At 37.1% G+C, this 19,723-nt stretch overlaps 1 protein-coding gene across 1 annotated transcript in view; it reads right to left on the bottom strand.

The window, feature by feature from the left end:
• Positions 1–2,197: 2,197 nt before the first annotated feature.
• LOC141301328 (uncharacterized) overlaps positions 2,198–19,723 on the bottom strand; it is a 37,977-nt gene continuing 20,451 nt past the window's right edge. The window contains exons 30-51 of the mRNA XM_073831574.1: positions 19,200–19,546; positions 17,934–18,704; positions 16,655–17,822; positions 12,105–16,573; positions 11,829–11,965; positions 11,545–11,719; positions 11,187–11,422; positions 10,900–11,083; positions 9,476–9,662; positions 9,080–9,264; positions 8,480–8,549; positions 8,262–8,392; positions 8,132–8,163; positions 7,875–8,022; positions 7,675–7,767; positions 6,276–6,316; positions 6,055–6,168; positions 5,858–5,956; positions 5,661–5,780; positions 4,848–4,887; positions 2,743–2,860; positions 2,198–2,586 (exon numbers count right to left, since the gene is read on the bottom strand). Of these exons, the coding sequence (XP_073687675.1) occupies positions 2,406–2,586; positions 2,743–2,860; positions 4,848–4,887; positions 5,661–5,780; positions 5,858–5,956; positions 6,055–6,168; positions 6,276–6,316; positions 7,675–7,767; positions 7,875–8,022; positions 8,132–8,163; positions 8,262–8,392; positions 8,480–8,549; positions 9,080–9,264; positions 9,476–9,662; positions 10,900–11,083; positions 11,187–11,422; positions 11,545–11,719; positions 11,829–11,965; positions 12,105–16,573; positions 16,655–17,822; positions 17,934–18,704; positions 19,200–19,546 (9,046 nt within the window). The 3' untranslated portion in view covers positions 2,198–2,405. The remainder of the gene's footprint in view (positions 2,587–2,742; positions 2,861–4,847; positions 4,888–5,660; positions 5,781–5,857; positions 5,957–6,054; positions 6,169–6,275; positions 6,317–7,674; positions 7,768–7,874; positions 8,023–8,131; positions 8,164–8,261; positions 8,393–8,479; positions 8,550–9,079; positions 9,265–9,475; positions 9,663–10,899; positions 11,084–11,186; positions 11,423–11,544; positions 11,720–11,828; positions 11,966–12,104; positions 16,574–16,654; positions 17,823–17,933; positions 18,705–19,199; positions 19,547–19,723) is intronic.

Here is a 19,723-nt window from a genome sequence, read left to right as displayed (position 1 = left end):
CAGAGAGGGCTCCTGTTCCCACATTCAGCCCAGAGAGGGTTCCAGACCCCAAGTCAAGCTGAGAAAGAGACTCTGTTCCTACGTCAAGCCCAGAGAGGACTCCTGCTCCTACAACCAGCCCAAAGAGGGCTCCTGATCCCAAGTTCAGGCCAGAGAGGGCTCCTGTTCCCACATTCGGCCAAGAGAGGGCTCCTGACCCCAAGTCAAGCTGAGAAAGAGACTCTGTTCCTACGTCAAGCCCAGAGAGGACTCCTGCTCCTACGACCAGCCCAAAGAGGGCTCCTGATCCCAAGTTCAGGCCAGAGAGGGCTCCTGTTCACACATTCGGCCAAAATAAGGCTCCTGTTCCCATGACCAGCCCAGAGAGGGCTCCCGATCCCAAGTCAAGTTTAATTCAAGTAATTAAAAAAAAAATCATTTTGCACAAATTTGTAATGGAAACGTGCCTATTGACTCGCAGTCAGTATAAGGAATCTGAAGAGCCCAGGCTCACAACAATATAACAAATTTGTATTTTTATACATTTAACCTCTAGGTGGAACTGTGCTAGTTCTTCTCAGGTATGTTCGAGGCACGATTTAGATTATCTGTACCAAGTTTCGTCTCGATTCACCATAGAGTTGCATGACGAAATTAAAAACACACACTGGAAACCTGAGAACATTCAGTGTTCCATGACCAAACTGGGCATTCTCTGCTTTCGTGATAATTTTTTTTTCAAACTTGAAGTGCCACATTCATGTTTTGTTTAATTGTGATTTATTTTGATTACTTAATCAACCAAAATGAGATTAATTACATTTCACATTTGAATCAATTGACAGTCAACAAATGCTTGCATCATAAACATACGGTGACATAAACCAAAGGCAAATAGGAACAGTACCTAATTCAATAGCCTTTTAGCCGAGTTGTGTACTCAGAGGTATATCTCGCCCAGTTTGACATGTTTGAGAGTTAATTCTTTGAAACCTCTTACGCCTGTAGATCTTTCTGGATGCAACGGCAAACAAATGGGAAGCATTTAAATGTGTAAACATTGTCTCTTCTTTTCTCACTGTTTGCTAAATGTCAGAGTCTGCATATTGAAAAATTAATTTGATCTCATCACATTAAAGGAAATTAATAAATTATTCAAAAGGTTTCTTAAACAACGACAATGCGTTTTGGTTAATATAATGGGTGGGTGTTGGTATTACATATCAAATAATATTTTTCTTTCTGTATTTCAGATATGTATTTAGCATAATATGATTAATCGCAGTTGGGTGTGCAAATATATGCTCAGGTCTTAATATAATATAAACTTAAGTTCTTAAGTCTTTTAAAATGTGAACTTCAAAGTATACAGAACCAGTATGGTTCACCTAAAAATGAAAATTCTGTCAATAATTACTTACCCTCATGTCGTTCCAAAGCCGTAAGACTTTCAGACTTTCATCTTCAGAACACAAATTAATATATTTTTGATATCTGAGAACTTTCTGAGCCTGCATAGACAGCAACGTTCAAGGCCCAAAGAGGTAGTAAGGACGTTAAAATAGTCCATGTGACATCTATGGTTCAACCGTAATTTTATGAAGCTATGAGAAGAGCCAGTCATTATTTTTGTTTTCTTTGTACACAAAAGTTTTCTAGTAGCTTCATAAAATTATGGTTGAACCACTGATGTCACATGACTATTTTAACAATGTCCTTACTACCTTTCAGGGCTTTGAACTTGTCAATTGTGCTACCGTCTATGCAGGGTCAGAAAGCTATCGGATTTCATCAAAAATATCTATATAATTATCATATAAAAATCTTCATGTTTGTAAAGACATAAAGGTGAGTAATTAATGACAGAATTTTCATTTTTGGATGAACTATGCCTTTAAAAAATATTGTATAATCTAAAAGTGACAAAGTAGGGAAGTCTAAATTCTCTTTAGTTTCACTTTCATGTGAGTTTCTTGTGTTTCCTTGACATTATTCAGTGAGTGCTTTGCATACATGTCTGATGGCCAAATCTTGCGAATTTTGGTTCCAACCGTGCTTCAACACAACTTATTGTTTAAAAGTATTGTTTCATGTTAGCTTATATGCTAACTAATAGAAACTTTATAAAAAGTACTACCAGTTTTCTTATTCCTGATAATTTTTGGGGAGAACAAAAAAATCCATTCTACTGCTTTTTTTGCCATTTGTTTTGCTTTATTATATCATTCGTTTTACAAGAAAGAAATGTAAATAATTACATTTTGCAATTCTATAGAATAAACTAAATGTTTAAATGCCCTGAAAATGCCCTGAGAAATAATAGTCATAGGACAAAAAGCTGAATGGTGCCGCCTTTCACCAAAATATTTTTTTTTCAGCAATTCATCTGGAATTGTAGCAGTACAGCAGACATTGAACAGAATCTTTTATCCATTGGTTTTCAGGTTTTCACATGTAATCGGAGTACATTTGCAGCTCTCTATGTAGACATAGTCATGAAGGATCACTCTGTCATCAGAACACTTCAGCTGCACATTTTTAATGCTGGTTTTCATCTCCTGACAGCAAGAACAGCTGTGCATCATATTGTTGGCGTCCCATGAATACCTATTTAGGTTTCCAAGAAAAACACCAGACAGATGAGTATACTGATCTAATATATAGTATCTGTATGTTCACACCTGGAATTAACATCCATTTAATATGAGTAAGTGTGAGTAAGAAATCTTATGTCAGTGTGATCAGATGTCTGTGTGATCTCACATTGATTCGGTGTCACAGTGACCTCTGCAGGATGTCACGTTTATGGGGTGGATAGACTTGCAACCATTTACAGTAACATGTGTGGTGTTCTTCACACGAACACAGTTCTTGAGCTCACCTGAGATATAGGAGATAAAATGAATATTACATTTAAAAAAAAATGAAAAGTTAAAAGAACTCATTCATAAAAAGCAGGACATTGTCATTGTCAATCTATTTATGTCTAAATTGCAGAAGTCAAAAGTTTACATATACCTTACAGAATCTGCAAAATGTTAATTATTTTACCCAAATAAGAGGGATCATACAAAATGCATGTTATTTTTTATTTAGTACTGACCTGAATAAGATATTTCACATAAAAGATGTTAACATATGGTCCACAAGAGAAAATGATAGTTGAATTTCTAAAAAAAACTACATACACTTGATTCTTAATACTGTGTTGTTACCTGAATGATCCACTGCTGTGTTTTTTTGTTTGTTTGTTTCAGTGATATTTGTTTATGAGTCGTTTGTTTGTCCGGAAAAGTTAAACTGCCTGCTGTTCTTTGGAAAAATCTTTCAGGTCCCACAAAATTTATTTTGTTTCAGCATTTTTGTGTATTTGATCCCTTTCCAACAATCACTGTATGATTTAGAGATCCATCTTTTCACACTGAGGACAACTGAGCGACTGCAACTATTACAGAAGGTTCAAACGCTCACTGATGCTCCAAAAGGAAAAACCATGCATTAAGAGCTGGGGGTGAAAACTTTTGAACCGAATGAAGATGTATAGCTAAATTTTCTTATTTCTTATGCCTAAATATCACTTTTTTTTATTTAGTATTGCCCTTCAGAAGCTACAGAAGATACTTATGTTTCCCAGAAGACAAAATAAGTTAAATTTACCCTGATCTTTAAATTCAAAAGTTTTCACCCCCGGCTCTTAAGGCATCGTGTTTCCTTCTGAGGCATCAGTGAGTGTTTGAACCTTCTGTAATAGTTGCATGTGAGTCCCTCGGTTGTCCTCAGTGTGAAAAGACGGATCATATAGTTATTGTCGGAAAAGGGTTCAAATACACAAAAATGCTTCAAAAACCAAAGAATTTGTGGGACCTGGAGGATTTTTCTGAAGAACAGCAAGCAGTTTAACTGTTCAACCCTGCTTCAACACACCTGTTTTCGATCATATGTTTCTGAATATAGATCTACAGATTTAATGCATTGGGTATAATAAAATAAAAATGAAAGTTTACAGCATTTATTAAGCTAGGTTAATGTTAATTAATAAATATTGTTTATTCAGGTTTGTTCATAAACTTACAAATCTAATTGGAGTTACAGTACATGAAACATTACAATTTAAAAAGCGTGTTAGCATATGTAGGAATGAATATTAACCAAGATTAACAAATGCTGTTAAAGTATTGTTTCATGTTAGCTTATATGCTAACTAATAGAAACTTTATATAAAGTACTATTATTTTTCTTTTTCCTGATCATTAAGGCATCGTGTTTCCTTCTGAAGCATCAGTGAGTGTTTGAACCTTCTGTAATAGTTGCATATGAGTCCCTCGGTTTTCCTGAGTGTGAAAAGATGGATCTCAAAATCATACAGTTATTGCTGGAAAGGGTTCAAACACACAAAAATGCTGAAAAACCAAAGAATTTATGGGACCTGAAGGATTTTTTTTCTGAAGAACAGCGGGCAGTTTAACTGTTCAGGACAAACAAGGGATTTATAAACAACTATCATGAAACAAAAAAACCCCACAGTTGTGGATCATTCAGGTAACAACACAGTATTAAGCGTGTATCAAGTGTACGTAAACTTTTGAACGGGCAAATTTTTATAAATTCAACTTCAATTTTTTCTTGTGGACTATATGTAAACGTCTTTTGATGTGAAATATCTTATTCAGGTCAGTACTAAATAAAAAAAGATATGTATTTTGTATGATCCCTCTTGTTTTAGTAAAATAATTAACATTTTGCAGATTCCGCAAGGTTTATGTAAACGTTTGACCTCAACTGTATATAAAATGATTCAAAGAACAGTTTAAGCAAACTAGTTCTGCTTGCGTGTCATGAATAAGGACCATCAGGAAACAGTTTCTTACAGGTATTGCAACATCCATCTTCATCAAGTCCCATAGTTCCCTTTAAGGACAAATAGAGATTGTTTAACCATCAGTGTGACATATTTATAATTAAAGGGATAGTTCACTCAAAAGTTGTGTTGTTCCAAACCTGTATGATTATGATAAAGCAAGATATTTAAAAAAATGTGACCCTGGACCACAAGGCCAGTGTTAAGTAGTATGGGTATATTTGTAGCAATAGCCAGAAATACAATGTATGGGTCAAAATTATTCATTTTTCTTTAATGCCAAAAATCATTAGGATATTAAGTAAAGATCGTGTTCCATGAAAATATTTCGTAAATTTCCTACCATAAATATATCAAAACTTAATTTTTGTTTAGTAATATGCATTGCTAAGAACTTTATTTGGACAACTTTAAAGGCGATTTTCTCAATATTTTTTCTCAGCCAAAATATTGTCCTATCCTAACAAACCATACATCAATGAAAGCTTATTTATTCAGCTTTCAGATCATGTATAAATCTCAATTTCCAAAAATGTACCCTTATGACTAGTTTTGTGGTCCAGGGTCACAAATGGATTTTTTATGTGTAAAGTCAATGGGGTCCAAAACAACATCAAAACATCTTCTTTTGTGTCCCACAGATCAAAAAGTCATACAGGTTTGGAACGACATGAGGGTGAGTAATTCATGACAGAAGTTACAGTTCCTTTTAAGCTGAAATATTTAAGCTCTACAGATGGGAAAAACAACATGCTTTACCTTTTAGTGTTGATAGAAATAGTGCAAGATAGCAAAACACTTGAGCTAAAGATATTAAACTCACAGGCACACATTCATCTGGATTGATATCAGGACAGGTTGGTATGGTCTTTTCAATCATGAACGTGTCATTAACTCGCAGACAGGATACAGTCTCACACTTGTACATGTACTTATCTCCAGCCTACAAAAAAAAAGAGATATAAGAGTTGAACAGATGCGATGAAATTAAGGTGTGAAGGAAAGTTTGAGAATATGCACCTTGAGAAATTGTGTGGTGTTGTCTGGTGCAGTATAAATGCATCTATTTGGCTTGCATGTTCCACAGCATTCTCCTTCTTGTTCGACATGCTCAAAGCCCTTGGAGTACAAAAACAAGTTTATAATTTAGATATCACACACTTAAAGTTTATAAAATGATATAATGATGTTCACAAGAAAAAAACAGTAGTTATTACATCAGAGCAGGGTGCACAGGCTACTGAAGAGCACACGAGTTGTTGAGTCTGTGGGTCGTTATCCATTAGACAGTTACATTCGACACAAGGCTCTTTGAAGATTTTAACTCCAGGCTAGAAAAAAAAAACATTACCTAGTCAATATGTGTATAATAAACACTATTTAACAGGATTTTCTTTTGTTCCCTTTTAAAAATCAGGATTTGCCCAAAGCAGCTCACCTGGTACTCAGTGTTATTGTACACGCACACGTCTTTGGGCACTGAAAATCAGAAAAATTAATTTTTATAAGCCATTAAAACAGTTTGATAATAATGTAAACAAAGTGTTTTTTAAATCAAAAAGTTCATTTGCAGTGCAATTTAATGTCTTTGTCATATATCTTGATAAAATATTAAAGAGATAGTTCACCTTAAAATGAAAATGACCTCACGTTCAAGATATAGTAGGTGTATATGACTTTTTTCTTTCAGACGAATACAATCGGAGATATATAAAAAAAACGGCCTGGCTCTTCCAAGCTTTATAATGGCAGTGAATGGCTGTTGAGATTTTGAAGTCTAATAAAGTGCATCAATCCATCATTAAAAGTACTCCACATGACACCAGGGGGTTAAAGGAGTAGTTCACTTTCAGAATTTTTTTTTTACAGATAATGTACTCACCCCCTTGTCATCCAAGATGATCATGTCTTTCTTTCTTCAGTCGTAAAGAAATGTTTTTTGAGGAAAACATTTCAGGATTTCTCTCCATATAATGGACTTCTATGGTGCCCCCGAGTTTGAACTTTCCAAGTGCAGTTTAAATGCAGATTCAAAGGGCTCTAAATGATCCCAGCCGAAGAAGAAGGGTCCTATCTAGCGAAACTATTGGTTATTTTCTAAAGACATTTACAATTTATGTACTTTTTAATCTCTAAACAGAGTACACACAAAGCTAGACTAGACGAGCATTTGAGGTTAAAAAGTATATAAATTGTAATTTTTTTTACAAAAAAAAAAAAAAAAACGATCGTTTTGCTAGATAAGACCCTTCTTTCCTTGGCTGTGATCATTTAGAGCCCTTTGAAGCTGTATTTTGGAAGTTTAAACTCAGGGGCACCATAGAAGTCCATTATATGGTGAGAAATCCTGAAATGTTTTCCTCAAAAAACAATTTCCTTATGACTGAAGAAAGAAAGACATGAACATCTTAGATGACAAGGGGGTGAGTACATTATCTGTAAATTTGTCGGCTTGTGTCCTCCAACAATTTTCTTTACAAATCCTTGTTCATGACCGGTGTTTTGTTTTGCTCTCTTTACTGCCTACAAATGAGATTATGATTTTTAAAGATTTAAAATAGAATATTTTTCTCAAACAAATGCATCAATTCGCTTCAGAAGGCCTTTATTAACCCCTTGGATCCATGTGGAGTATTTTTTTTGTTGGATGGATGCACTCTTTTGGACTTCAAAATTGTATTCGTCTGAAAGAATAAAGTCATACACCTAGGATGGCTTGAGGGTGAGTAAATCATGGGGTAATTTTTATTTTTGGGTGATTCACAATTTGTAAAGATGGAAATCATATTAGTTTGCCTTACTAAATAATTACATTACTGTTTTTCCTTCAGACTTACCACAGGGTGGACAGCAACTGTTTTCAGTTTTATTTGCTGCCAGCTCATATCCCACATCACATTTCTTCTGAAGACACAGCTCGAGATCACACACTAAATGAGTTAAGATGAAACAAGGAGTTCTTATAATTGATTTCTGAATGCATGTATGTATGGTTAGTTCAAAGATGGCAGTAATTGCAAGTTTAGTCTTGACTCACCGCAGGTTGGGCAGCAGTTTTCAGTTATTCTTTTTTGTTCTGACCCACAGGGCTTTTCAATCGGACACCCGACAGGCATTGTTTTAATACCAAAGGTCTCATTGGAGCATGTGTAGTCATAACAGTTCATGGTCCATGTATCCCCAGGCTACAAGAGGAAAAAGAAAGTAGATGGTAGTTGGGAATTCTAAGTATTATGAATTGCAAATGCTTACTGAAATGTTCTTAACCACATTGATTTTAAATATAATACACACCTGTCTAGGTAATCCATCAGGGCCAATGCAATCTACATGGAAGGAATGAAAATGAAATAAGACGTGAAAGTGCATTAATCTAACAAACAGAGAAAATAAGTAACTAAATAAATCAAGAAACACATCTTACCGCAGTAAGATGTACAGATATCTATCGTTGAACTAACTAGATATTTGTCATCAGGACAGTAACAGCCTTCCATAAATGTCTGATGGCAGTCATTGTCTTGACAGTCTTTCTCCACAAACTTATCATTGTACCTAGTTGGGAGTTAACAGAAGCACATCAGATAATGAAGTATTGCAATTGTTATTTTGTAGATATGGACTGTTGTAGAGTGAGATTACCTTGTACTGCAGGTTTTTTCGACTTTAGGCCCACATGGCTTGTAGACTTTGTGACTGGGGCATTTGTATTCTGTTATAGAAACCAATGACAATTAAGTGTCAGGATCCTCTCAAGTACAACATATGTGACCCTGGACCACAAAACCAGTCATAAGGGTAATTTTTAATTCAATTTTTAATTTAAAATTGAGATTTATACATCATCTGAAAGTTGAATAAATAAGCTAATAATAGTACAATATTTGACCGAGATACAACTATTTAAAAGTTTGTAATCTGAGGATGCAAAAAATCTAAATATTGTGAAAACCGCTTTTAAAGTTGTCCAAGTGAAGTTCTTAGCAATGCATAATACTAATCAAAAATTAAGTTTTGATATATTTATGGTAGGAAATTACAAAATATATTCATGGAACATGATCTTTACTTAATATCCTAATAATTTTGGCATAAAAGAAAAATAAATAATTTTGACCCTTACAATGTATTTTTGGCTATTGCTACAAATATACCCGCGCTACCCCAGGGTCACATATTTACAAAATATCCAGCTGTAACGTACAATCAAAACACTCAAATTGTTAGGTTCATCCTGCTTACCACATATTTTTGTGAGTTCATCTGATGTTCTCCAGTCCACACAGACACCCTCCTTGCCACATAGCATAGCGTACGCCTCCAGACTGGCACAACCAATAGAGCTATTTCCCATGTGGCAGACATCGAATTTGCAGGCCTCATAGTAACTTTCATAAGGAATGACCCCATGGCATTTCATAAACATTCTGTGAAGAAACAAATACAAAATGTGACTTTCGATTTTAGGCACAGAACAGTACACCCACATGAAAAAATTCAATTTATGACTTGTTTATTCTATTTTTCCACAGAATAAAGCAAGTCAAACATGTTTGGAACAACTGAAGGGTGTGTAAATAATGATGGTTTTCATTTTTGATTGAACAGAAGTGATTCATATTTTTGGCTTTTACTTACTCGCCCTTGATGAGATCACAAATCTTCGGATTGCAGGGAGTTTGAGTTGAAGTTGTAGGATGAGTTTTTGGATGATCTGTTTTGCATCCTGGGGGGACCATCCAAAGCTGTGCCATGTTCACACATGACTTGTCGATTTGTCCATCAGGACGTCTGCAGTCATTTGTACGGTTGTTGTCACAAACCCCTGAAACATTTGAAAAGTTTAATCATACTTCATCTAAACAGAGGGAGGAAGAGACAATTAATTATTAAAGGCAACCTGGGATATTAAGACTTGTATGGCTCTCTTGCTGAAATAGATTTATGTTACTTAAAAAAATCTAAGTATACATATTTTGGACTATGGGGGGCACCATTATTTTGATGACGTGAAATGGTTGCACTCGGTGAGCCATTGGCGCAACCTGTTGCTATTTTTACTGCAACACTATTTGGAATACACAATTCTGAAAATAAAATACTAATACAATGCAACATGATGAAGCTTTTGGTTGTAATTTTCAGTCGAAAGGCAACAAGAGAAGCAATGCAAGTCTTTCCTGCTTTCCTAGAGATAGGTAGAGGAAAAAAGAATTGGAAGATGCTTGTGGATGAATAAAACATCCTAAAGACCTGCGTCTTTGTTCTCTCCACTTTAGCCCTGATGCCTTTGAGACTTACAAACAGCAGAGACAAGAAATGCTAGATGCCATTCGGGCAGGATGTTGACACCTGCCATGATGCTGCAGGCACTGAAAGAGTTTCTTAGTGCAGATTTCACTCGATATCCAGAAGCGTTTAGACTCCTTTTGGGAAAAATCTACAGTACCAGGCCACCTGTAAGCTACGTGTCAGTAGCTGTGGTCATTGTATCTGCATTTTATTTTCCGAGTTCTGTATTTTGAGTTGTGTTACGCTTAAAATAGCAGCGCCAGTAGCTCAACGACTGCAACCATTTCATGTCCTCGAAATAATAGCGCCCCCTTAGTCCGAAATGTGTATAAAACACATTTTTTAAAATGTAAATCTTTCTTTGGTTTTCTACTATATATTTTAGTAAGAGACATCATTATGTTATATTAAGCCATACAAGTCAACACTCAGGGTTTCGTTTAACATTCAGTCAGATTTATTGAAAATCTTATTTAATTTTTTGCAAAAATTTTTGTAAATGTAAAAGAAAACCATGGAAGCCCATTTTCGCCACTAATAAAAAGGTAATTGCGACTTTTTTTCTCGCTTTGTATCTCGCAATTCTGACTCCTCATAACTGTGAGATAAACTTGCAATTGCGAGTTATAAAGTGATCTTTTTGATATCTCACAATTCTAACTTCATTTCTCAGAATCGCAAATTCATATGTCCCAATTCTGACAAAAAAGTCAGAATTGTGAGATAAGTCACAATAACCTTTTTTAATAAGATTTCTTGTCTGTACTCACCACACTGTCCCTCTGTATTTCCATGGAAATAGGAGAATGGGAGATTGATCTCAAAGCCTTGATGATTGACAGAAATGTCGACTTTGATTTCAGTGATGTTCACAATTACTGCCATGCCAGAGGTGGTTATGAAGAAGTCATTATTTATGTAAGTTAGTTGTTTCACTTCATCATTAACGTAGACCTGAGGGAAATATGAGGGATTTGATATGGAATTTCAAGTATTTTTGCATTCAATTAATTAGAATATTGCTTGTTTTTCAGAAGCCTGTGGATGTTTTGCTTACCTGGACCTCTTTAGTGTTGCTTGTCAGCTTGATTTTATATGATTTGTAGTTGATAACCACATACTCAGGGCAGGCAAGATTATTTTTAAGATCACAATAATAGTTTTTAACATGGACACTAATATTGTATTTTGGGATGATTTCTTGGAACAAAACATAAGTGCAGTTTCCTTGGAAAGCATAGTATGTTCCATCAAAAGTTTTGTAATGTGGGTCACCCCAGCCACTGCATTTACCTATCAAAGCAAAGGTGAATGTAAGGCATTGGCTAGGACAATAGTTTTTTTATATTGATGAAATGTACTTAATTTAAATATTTTATATTAATCAAATGTTCATAAGCATGAATTAAACTCACATTCACACTCATATTTAAAACAGCAGCCATTGTTATAAAACACCTTCTTAGGTTTTATTCCATTAGAACATTTAGGTGGGACTTCATCAGATTTGAGACACTGTAGAGCTTTTGAGGTGACATTGCCATTTATACATGTTTTGTTTTGGCAGCCTTCAATCCAGGATTCCATATGCTGGATGATACAAGAGATTTTTTCCCCATAACAATTAATATTTACAACAAATATTATATCAAATAACCATTAGAAGCTATTGTTAATTTTGGGGAAAAAAGTAAATTACCTTTCTGTTGAATTCTTTGCAGTCTTTTATTGTGGTTCCTATGCACTGCTTAGACTGTATCTCAATATTACAGGAGGAGTTACATTTGGCAGTGAAGCACCAACCTGCTTGATCTGTTTTATTGTAGATTATTGACCCTATAATTGTAAGGATATGCAAAGGAGGTAAACAATAAGAGAGATTTTTAACATGCGTGGAACTTGAATGTACAATATACACATACTGTAAAGTTGGTAAATGAAATGTTTAGGAAATTATTGTTAAAGTAGCACTCACCTTTTGGGTATGTGGCATTTAAATATATGCAGTAACATTTCTGGTGTGATGAGACATTTGTTGTGGTACTGGGAGTGGGCTCTGTATCCACAAAGAACTTAGTTGTCTTAGTGATGGTACGTGTAGATTTTCCAGTAGTTGGTGATGTAATTGTGGATGGTGTTATTGTAACAGTTGTAGTTGGTGTGGTTTCCGTTGACGTAGATGTAGATGTCCCAGTACTTGTGGTGACAGTGGATGTCTCTGTTGATGTTGTTGTAGCAGTACTTGTAGATGGTGTTACTGTTGACATAGTTGTAGATGATATTTCTGTTGATGTAGGTGTTATTGTAACAGTTGTAGGCGTTGCTGTCTCTGTTGATGTAGGTGTTGTCGTCACAGTAGGTGAGGTTATTGTGGACGTTTCTGTTGATGTAGTTGTGGATGTACCAGTAGTGCTAGATGGTGTTTCTGTTGACGTAGGTGTTGTCGTTACAGTAGATGTTGATGTAACTATAGTTGTAGGTGTAGGTGTACTTGGGGACGTTGTAGAGGTAATACAAGTGTCTTCACAACATCTCACACGTATTTCATAATTATAACAAAGTGATGGCTTGCCATTTGCATTGTCTTCATTTGAACATGACAGGCCAAATGATGTATTGCAATATACTGTTTGACCCAAATCTTGCAGGGATTTTTGTGGATAATCTACTGCCCTACATTCAATCTCTTCTGGGTTCTGACAGGTTATCTTTCCAGAATCCCACAATGTATCAATAGGTTCAGTTTCAAATCCTTCTGGATCTGTACTGGGTGTGTTACTATTAATCCAGCTTGACCAATGGCAAGTAAATGCACAAGTGGAAGGTGATGTTGTAACTGTAGTTGTAGATGGTGTTTCTGTTGATGTAGGTGTTGTTGTTACGCTAGTGGAGGTGACTGTGGGTGTCTCTGTTGATGTTGTTGTACCAGTAGTGGTAGATGGTGTTACTGTTGATGTAGGTGTTGTCGTCACAGTAGGTGAAGTGATTGTGGATGTCTCTGTAGATGTAGGTGTTGTTGTACCAGTAGTTGTAGATGGTGTTACTGTTGATGTAGGTGATATTGTAACAGTTGTAGGTGTTGTTGTTTCTGTTGATGTAACTATAGTTGTAGATGTAGGTGTAATTGGGGACGTTGTAGAGGTAATACAAGTGTCTTCACAACATCTCACACGTATTTCATAATTATAGCAAAGTGCAGGCATTCCATTTGCATTGTCTTCATTTGAACATGACAGGCCAAATGATGTATTGCAATATACTGTTTGACCCAAATCTTGCAGGGATTTTTGTGGATAATCTACTGCCCTACATTCAATCTCTTCTGGGTTCTGGCAGGTTATCTTTCCAGAATCCCACAATGTATCAATGGGTTCAGTTTCAAATCCTTCGGGATCTGTGCTGGGTGTGTTACTATTAATCCAGCTTGACCAATGGCAAGTAAAAGCACAAGTGGAAGGTGATGTTGTAACTGTAGTTGTACTAGTTGTAGATGGTGTCTCTGTTGATGTAGGTGCTGTTGTTACGCTAGTGGAGGTGACTGTGGATGTCTCTGTTGATGTTGTTGTACCAGTAGTGGTAGATGGTGTTACTGTTGATGTAGGTGTTGTCGTCACAGTAGGTGAAGTGATTGTGGATGTCTCTGTAGATGTAGGTGTTGTTGTACCAGTAGTTGTAGATGGTGTTTCTGGGGATGTAGGTGTTGTTGTTACAGTAGTGGTAGATCGTGTTACTGTTGACGTAGGTGATATTGTAATAGTTGTAGGTGTTGTTGTTTCTGTTGATGTAGCTGTTGACGTTACAGTAGATGTTGATGTAACTATAGTTGTAGGTGTTGGTGTACTTGGGGACGTTGTAGAGGTAATACAAGTGTCTTCACAACATCTCACACGTATTTCATAATTATAACAAAGTGTTGGCTTGCCATTTGCATTGTCTTCATTTGAACATGACAGGCCAAATGATGTATTGCAATATACTGTTTGTCCCAAATCTTGCAGGGATTTTTGTGGATAATCTACTGCCCTACATTCAATCTCTTCTGGGTTCTGGCAGGTTATCTTTCCAGAATCCCACAATGTATCAATGGGTTCAGTTTCAAATCCTTCTGGATCTGTACTGGGTGTGTTACTATTAATCCAGCTTGACCAATGGCAAGTAAAAGCACAAGTGGAAGGTGATGTTGTAACTGTAGTTGTAGATGGTGTTTCTGTTGATGTAGGTGTTGTCGTTACGCTAGTGGAGGTGACTGTGGATGTCTCTGTTGACGTTGTTGTACCAGTAGTGGTAGATGGTGTTACTGTTGATGTAGGTGTTGTCGTCACAGTAGGTGAAGTGATTGTGGATGTCTCTGTAGATGTAGGTGTTGTTGTACCAGTAGTTGTAGATGGTGTTTCTGTGGATGTAGGTGTTGTTGTTACAGTAGGTGAGGTGATTGTGGATATCTCTGTAGATGTAGGTGTTGTTGTACCAGTAGTGGTAGATGGTGTTACTGTTGACGTAGGTGATATTGTAATAGTTGTAGGTGTTGTTGTTTCTGTTGATGTAGGTGTTGACGTTACAGTAGATGTTGATGTAACTATAGTTGTAGATGTAGGTGTACTTGGGGATGTTGTAGAGGTAATACAAGTGTCTTCACAACATCTCACACGTATTTCATAATTATAGCAAAGTGCTGGCATTCCATTTGCATTGTCTTCATTTGAACATGACAGGCCAAATGATGTATTACAATATACTGTTTGTCCCAAATCTTGGAGAGATTTTTGTGGATAATCTACTGCCCTACATTCAATCTTTTCTGGGTTCTGGCAGGTTATCTTTCCAGAATCCCACAATGAATCAATGGGTTCAGTTTCAAATCCTTCTGGATCAGTACTGGGTGTGTTACTATTAATCCAGCTTGACCATTGGCAACTAAGAGCACAAGTGTAAGGTGTTGTTGTAACTGTAGTTGTACTAGTTGTTGATGGTGTTTCTGTTGATGTAGGTGTTGTCGTTACGCTTGTGGAGGTGATTGTGGATGTCTCTGTTGATGTTGTTGTACCAGTAGTGGTAGATGGTGTTACTGTTGGCGTAGTTGTTTCTGTTGTTGTAGGTGTTGTTGTTACAGTAGTTGAGGTAATTGTGGATGTCTCTGTAGATGTAGGTGTTGTTGTACCAGTAGTGGTAGATGGTGTTACTGTTGACGTAGTTGTTTCTGTTGATGTAGGTGTTGTCGTTACAGTAGGTGAGGTGATTGTGGATGTCTCTGTTGATGTAGTTGTGGTTGTACCAGTAGTGGTAGATGGTGTTTCTGTTGATGTAGGTGATATTGTAACAGTTGTAGGTGTTGTTGTTTCTGTTGATGTACTTGGGGACGTTGTAGAGGTAATGCAATCATCTACACAACATTTGACACGTATTTCATAATTATAACAAAGTGGTGGCGTGCCATTTGCATTGTCTTCATTTGAACATGACAGGCCAAATGATGTATTGCAATATACTGTTTGTCCCAAATCTTGGAGAGATTTCTGTGGATAATCTACTGCCCTACATTCAATCTCTTCTGGGTTCTGACAGGTTATCTTTCCAGAATCCCACAATGTATCAATGGGTTCAGTTTCAAATCCTTCGGGATCTATACTGGGTGTGTTACTATTAATCCAGCTTGACCAATGGCAAGTAAAAGCACAAGTGGAAGGTGATGTTGTAACTGTAGTTGTAGATGGTGTTTCTGTTGATGTAGGTGTTGTCGTTACACTAGTGGAGGTGACTGTGGATGTCTCAGTTGATGTTGTTGTACCAGTAGTGGTAGATGGTGTTACTGTTGATGTAGGTGTTGTCGTCACAGTAGGTGAAGTGATTGTGGATGTCTCAGTTGATGTTGTTGTACCAGTAGTGGTAGATGGTGTTACTGTTGATGTAGGTGTTGTCGTCACAGTAGGTGAAGTGATTGTGGATGTCTCTGTAGATGTAGGTGTTGTTGTACCAGTAGTGGTAGATGGTGTTACTGATGACGTAGGTGATATTGTAATAGTTGTAGATGTTGTTGTTTCTGTTGATGTGGGTGTTGACGTTACAGTAGATGTTGATGTTACTATAGTTGTAGATGTAGGTGTACTTGGGGATGTTGTAGAGGTAATACAAGTGTCTTCACAACATCTCACACGTATTTCATAATTATAGCAAAGTGCTGGCATTCCATTTGCATTGTCTTCATTTGAACATGACAGGCCAAATGATGTATTGCAATATACTGTTTGACCCAAATCTTGGAGAGATTTTTGTGGATAATCTACTGCCCTACATTCAATCTCTTCTGGGTTCTGGCAGGTTATCTTTCCAGAATCCCACAATGTATCAATAGGTTCAGTTTCAAATCCTTCTGGATCTGTACTGGGTGTGTTACTATTAATCCAGCTTGACCATTGGCAACTAAGAGCACAAGTGTAAGGTGTTGTTGTAACTGTAGTTGTACTAGTTGTTGATGGTGTTTCTGTTGATGTAGGTGTTGTTGTTACGCTAGTGGAGGTGACTGTGGATGTCTCTGTTGATGTTGTTGTACCAGTAGTGGTAGATGGTGTTACTGTTGACGTAGTTGTTTCTGTTGATGTAGGTGTTGTTGTTACAGTAGGTGAAGTGATTGTGGATGTCTCTGTAGATGTAGGTGTTGTTGTACCAGTAGTGGTAGATGGTGTTACTGTTGACGTAGTTGTTGCTGTTGATGTAGGTGTTGTTGTTACAGTAGGTGAAGTGATTGTGGATGTCTCTGTTGATGTAGTTGTGGTTGTACCAGTAGTGGTAGATGGTGTTTCTGTTGACGTAGGTGATATTGTAACAGTTGTAGATGTTGTTGTTTCTGTTGATGTACTTGGGGACGTTGTAGAGGTAATACAATCATCTACACAACATTTGACACGTATTTCATAATTATAACAAAGTGGTGGCATGCCATTTGCATTGTCTTCATTTGAACATGACAGGCCAAATGATGTATTGCAATATACTGTTTGTCCCAAATCTTGCAGGGATTTCTGTGGATAATCTACTGCCCTACATTCAATCTCTTCTGGGTTCTGACAGGTTATCTTTCCAGAATCCCACAATGTATCAATGGGTTCAGTTTCAAATCCTTCTGGATCTGTACTGGGTGTGTTACTATTAATCCAGCTTGACCATTGGCAACTAAGAGCACAAGTGTAAGGTGTTGTTGTAACTGTAGTTGTACTAGTTTCTGTTGATGTAGGTGTTGTCGTTACGCTAGTGGAGGTGACTGTGGATGTCTCTGTTGATGCTGTCGTACCAGTAGTGGTAGATGGTGTTACTGTTGACGTAGTTGTTTCTGTTGATGTAGGTGTTGTTGTTACAGTAGGTGAAGTGATTGTGGATGTCTCTGTAGATGTAGGTGTTGTTGTACCAGTAGTGGTAGATGGTGTTACTGTTGACGTAGTTGTTTCTGTTGATGTAGGTGTTGTTGTAACAGTAGGTGAAGTGATTGTGGATGTCTCTGTAGATGTAGGTGTTGTTGTACCAGTAGTGGTAGATGGTGTTACTGTTGATGTAGTTGTTTCTGTTGATGTAGGTGTTGTTGTTACAGTAGGTGAAGTGATTGTGGATGTCTCTGTTGATGTAGGTGTTGTTGTACCAGTAGTTGTAGATGGTGTTTCTGTGGATGTAGGTGTTGTTGTACCAGTAGTGGTAGATGGTGTTACTGATGACGTAGGTGATATTGTAATAGTTGTAGATGTTGTTGTTTCTGTTGATGTAGGTGTTGACGTTACAGTAGATGTTGATGTTACTATAGTTGTAGATGTAGGTGTACTTGGGGATGTTGTAGAGGTAATACAAGTGTCTTCACAACATCTCACACGTATTTCATAATTATAGCAAAGTGCTGGCATTCCATTTGCATTGTCTTCATTTGAACATGACAGGCCAAATGATGTATTGCAATATACTGTTTGTCCCAAATCTTGGAGAGATTTCTGTGGATAATCTACTGCCCTACATTCAATCTCTTCTGGGTTCTGACAGGTTATCTTTCCAGAATCCCACAATGTATCAATGGGTTCAGTTTCAAATCCTTCTGGATCTGTACTGGGTGTGTTACTATTAATCCAGCTTGACCATTGGCAACTAAGAGCACAAGTGTAAGGTGTTGTTGTAACTGTAGTTGTACTAGTTTCTGTTGATGTAGGTGTTGTCGTTACGCTAGTGGAGGTGACTGTGGATGTCTCTGTTGATGCTGTCGTACCAGTAGTGGTAGATGGTGTTACTGTTGACGTAGTTGTTTCTGTTGATGTAGGTGTTGTTGTTACAGTAGGTGAGGTGATTGTGGATGTCTCTGTAGATGTAGGTGTTGTTGTACCAGTAGTTGTAGATGGTGTTTCTGTGGATGTAGGTGTTGTTGTACCAGTAGTGGTAGATGGTGTTACTGATGACGTAGGTGATATTGTAATAGTTGTAGATGTTGTTGTTTCTGTTGATGTAGGTGTTGTTGTTACAGTAGGTGAAGTGATTGTGGATGTCTCTGTGGATGTAGGTGTTGTTGTACCAGTAGTGGTAGATGGTGTTACTGTTGACGTAGTTGTTTCTGTTGATGTAGGTGTTGTTGTTACAGTAGGTGAAGTGATTGTGGATGTCTCTGTAGATGTAGGTGTTGTTGTACCAGTAGTGGTAGATGGTGTTACTGTTGACGTAGTTGTTTCTGTTGATGTAGGTGTTGTTGTTACAGTAGGTGAAGTGATTGTGGATGTCTCTGTAGATGTAGGTGTTGTTGTACCAGTAGTGGTAGATGGTGTTACTGTTGACGTAGTTGTTTCTGTTGATGTAGGTGTTGTTGTTACAGTAGGTGAAGTGATTGTGGATGTCTCTGTAGATGTAGGTGTTGTTGTACCAGTAGTGGTAGATGGTGTTACTGTTGACGTAGTTGTTGCTGTTGATGTAGGTGTTGTTGTTACAGTAGGTGAAGTGATTGTGGATGTCTCTGTTGATGTAGTTGTGGTTGTACCAGTAGTGGTAGATGGTGTTTCTGTTGACGTAGGTGATATTGTAACAGTTGTAGATGTTGTTGTTTCTGTTGATGTACTTGGGGACGTTGTAGAGGTAATACAATCGTCTACACAACATTTGACACGTATTTCATAATTATAACAAAGTGGTGGCATGCCATTTGCATTGTCTTCATTTGAACATGACAGGCCAAATGATGTATTGCAATATACTGTTTGTCCCAAATCTTGCAGGGATTTCTGTGGATAATCTACTGCCCTACATTCAATCTCTTCTGGGTTCTGACAGGTTATCTTTCCAGAATCCCACAATGTATCAATGGGTTCAGTTTCAAATCCTTCTGGATCTGTACTGGGTGTGTTACTATTAATCCAGCTTGACCATTGGCAACTAAGAGCACAAGTGTAAGGTGTTGTTGTAACTGTAGTTGTACTAGTTTCTGTTGATGTAGGTGTTGTCGTTACGCTAGTGGAGGTGACTGTGGATGTCTCTGTTGATGCTGTCGTACCAGTAGTGGTAGATGGTGTTACTGTTGACGTAGTTGTTTCTGTTGATGTAGGTGTTGTTGTTACAGTAGGTGAAGTGATTGTGGATGTCTCT

Source organism: Garra rufa, chromosome 25 (genome assembly GCF_049309525.1).
Source record: "Garra rufa chromosome 25, GarRuf1.0, whole genome shotgun sequence".
Lineage (NCBI taxonomy): Eukaryota > Metazoa > Chordata > Actinopteri > Cypriniformes > Cyprinidae > Garra > Garra rufa.
Note: the sequence above shows the minus strand (reverse complement) of the source record. Positions and strands in the feature narration are given on the sequence as shown.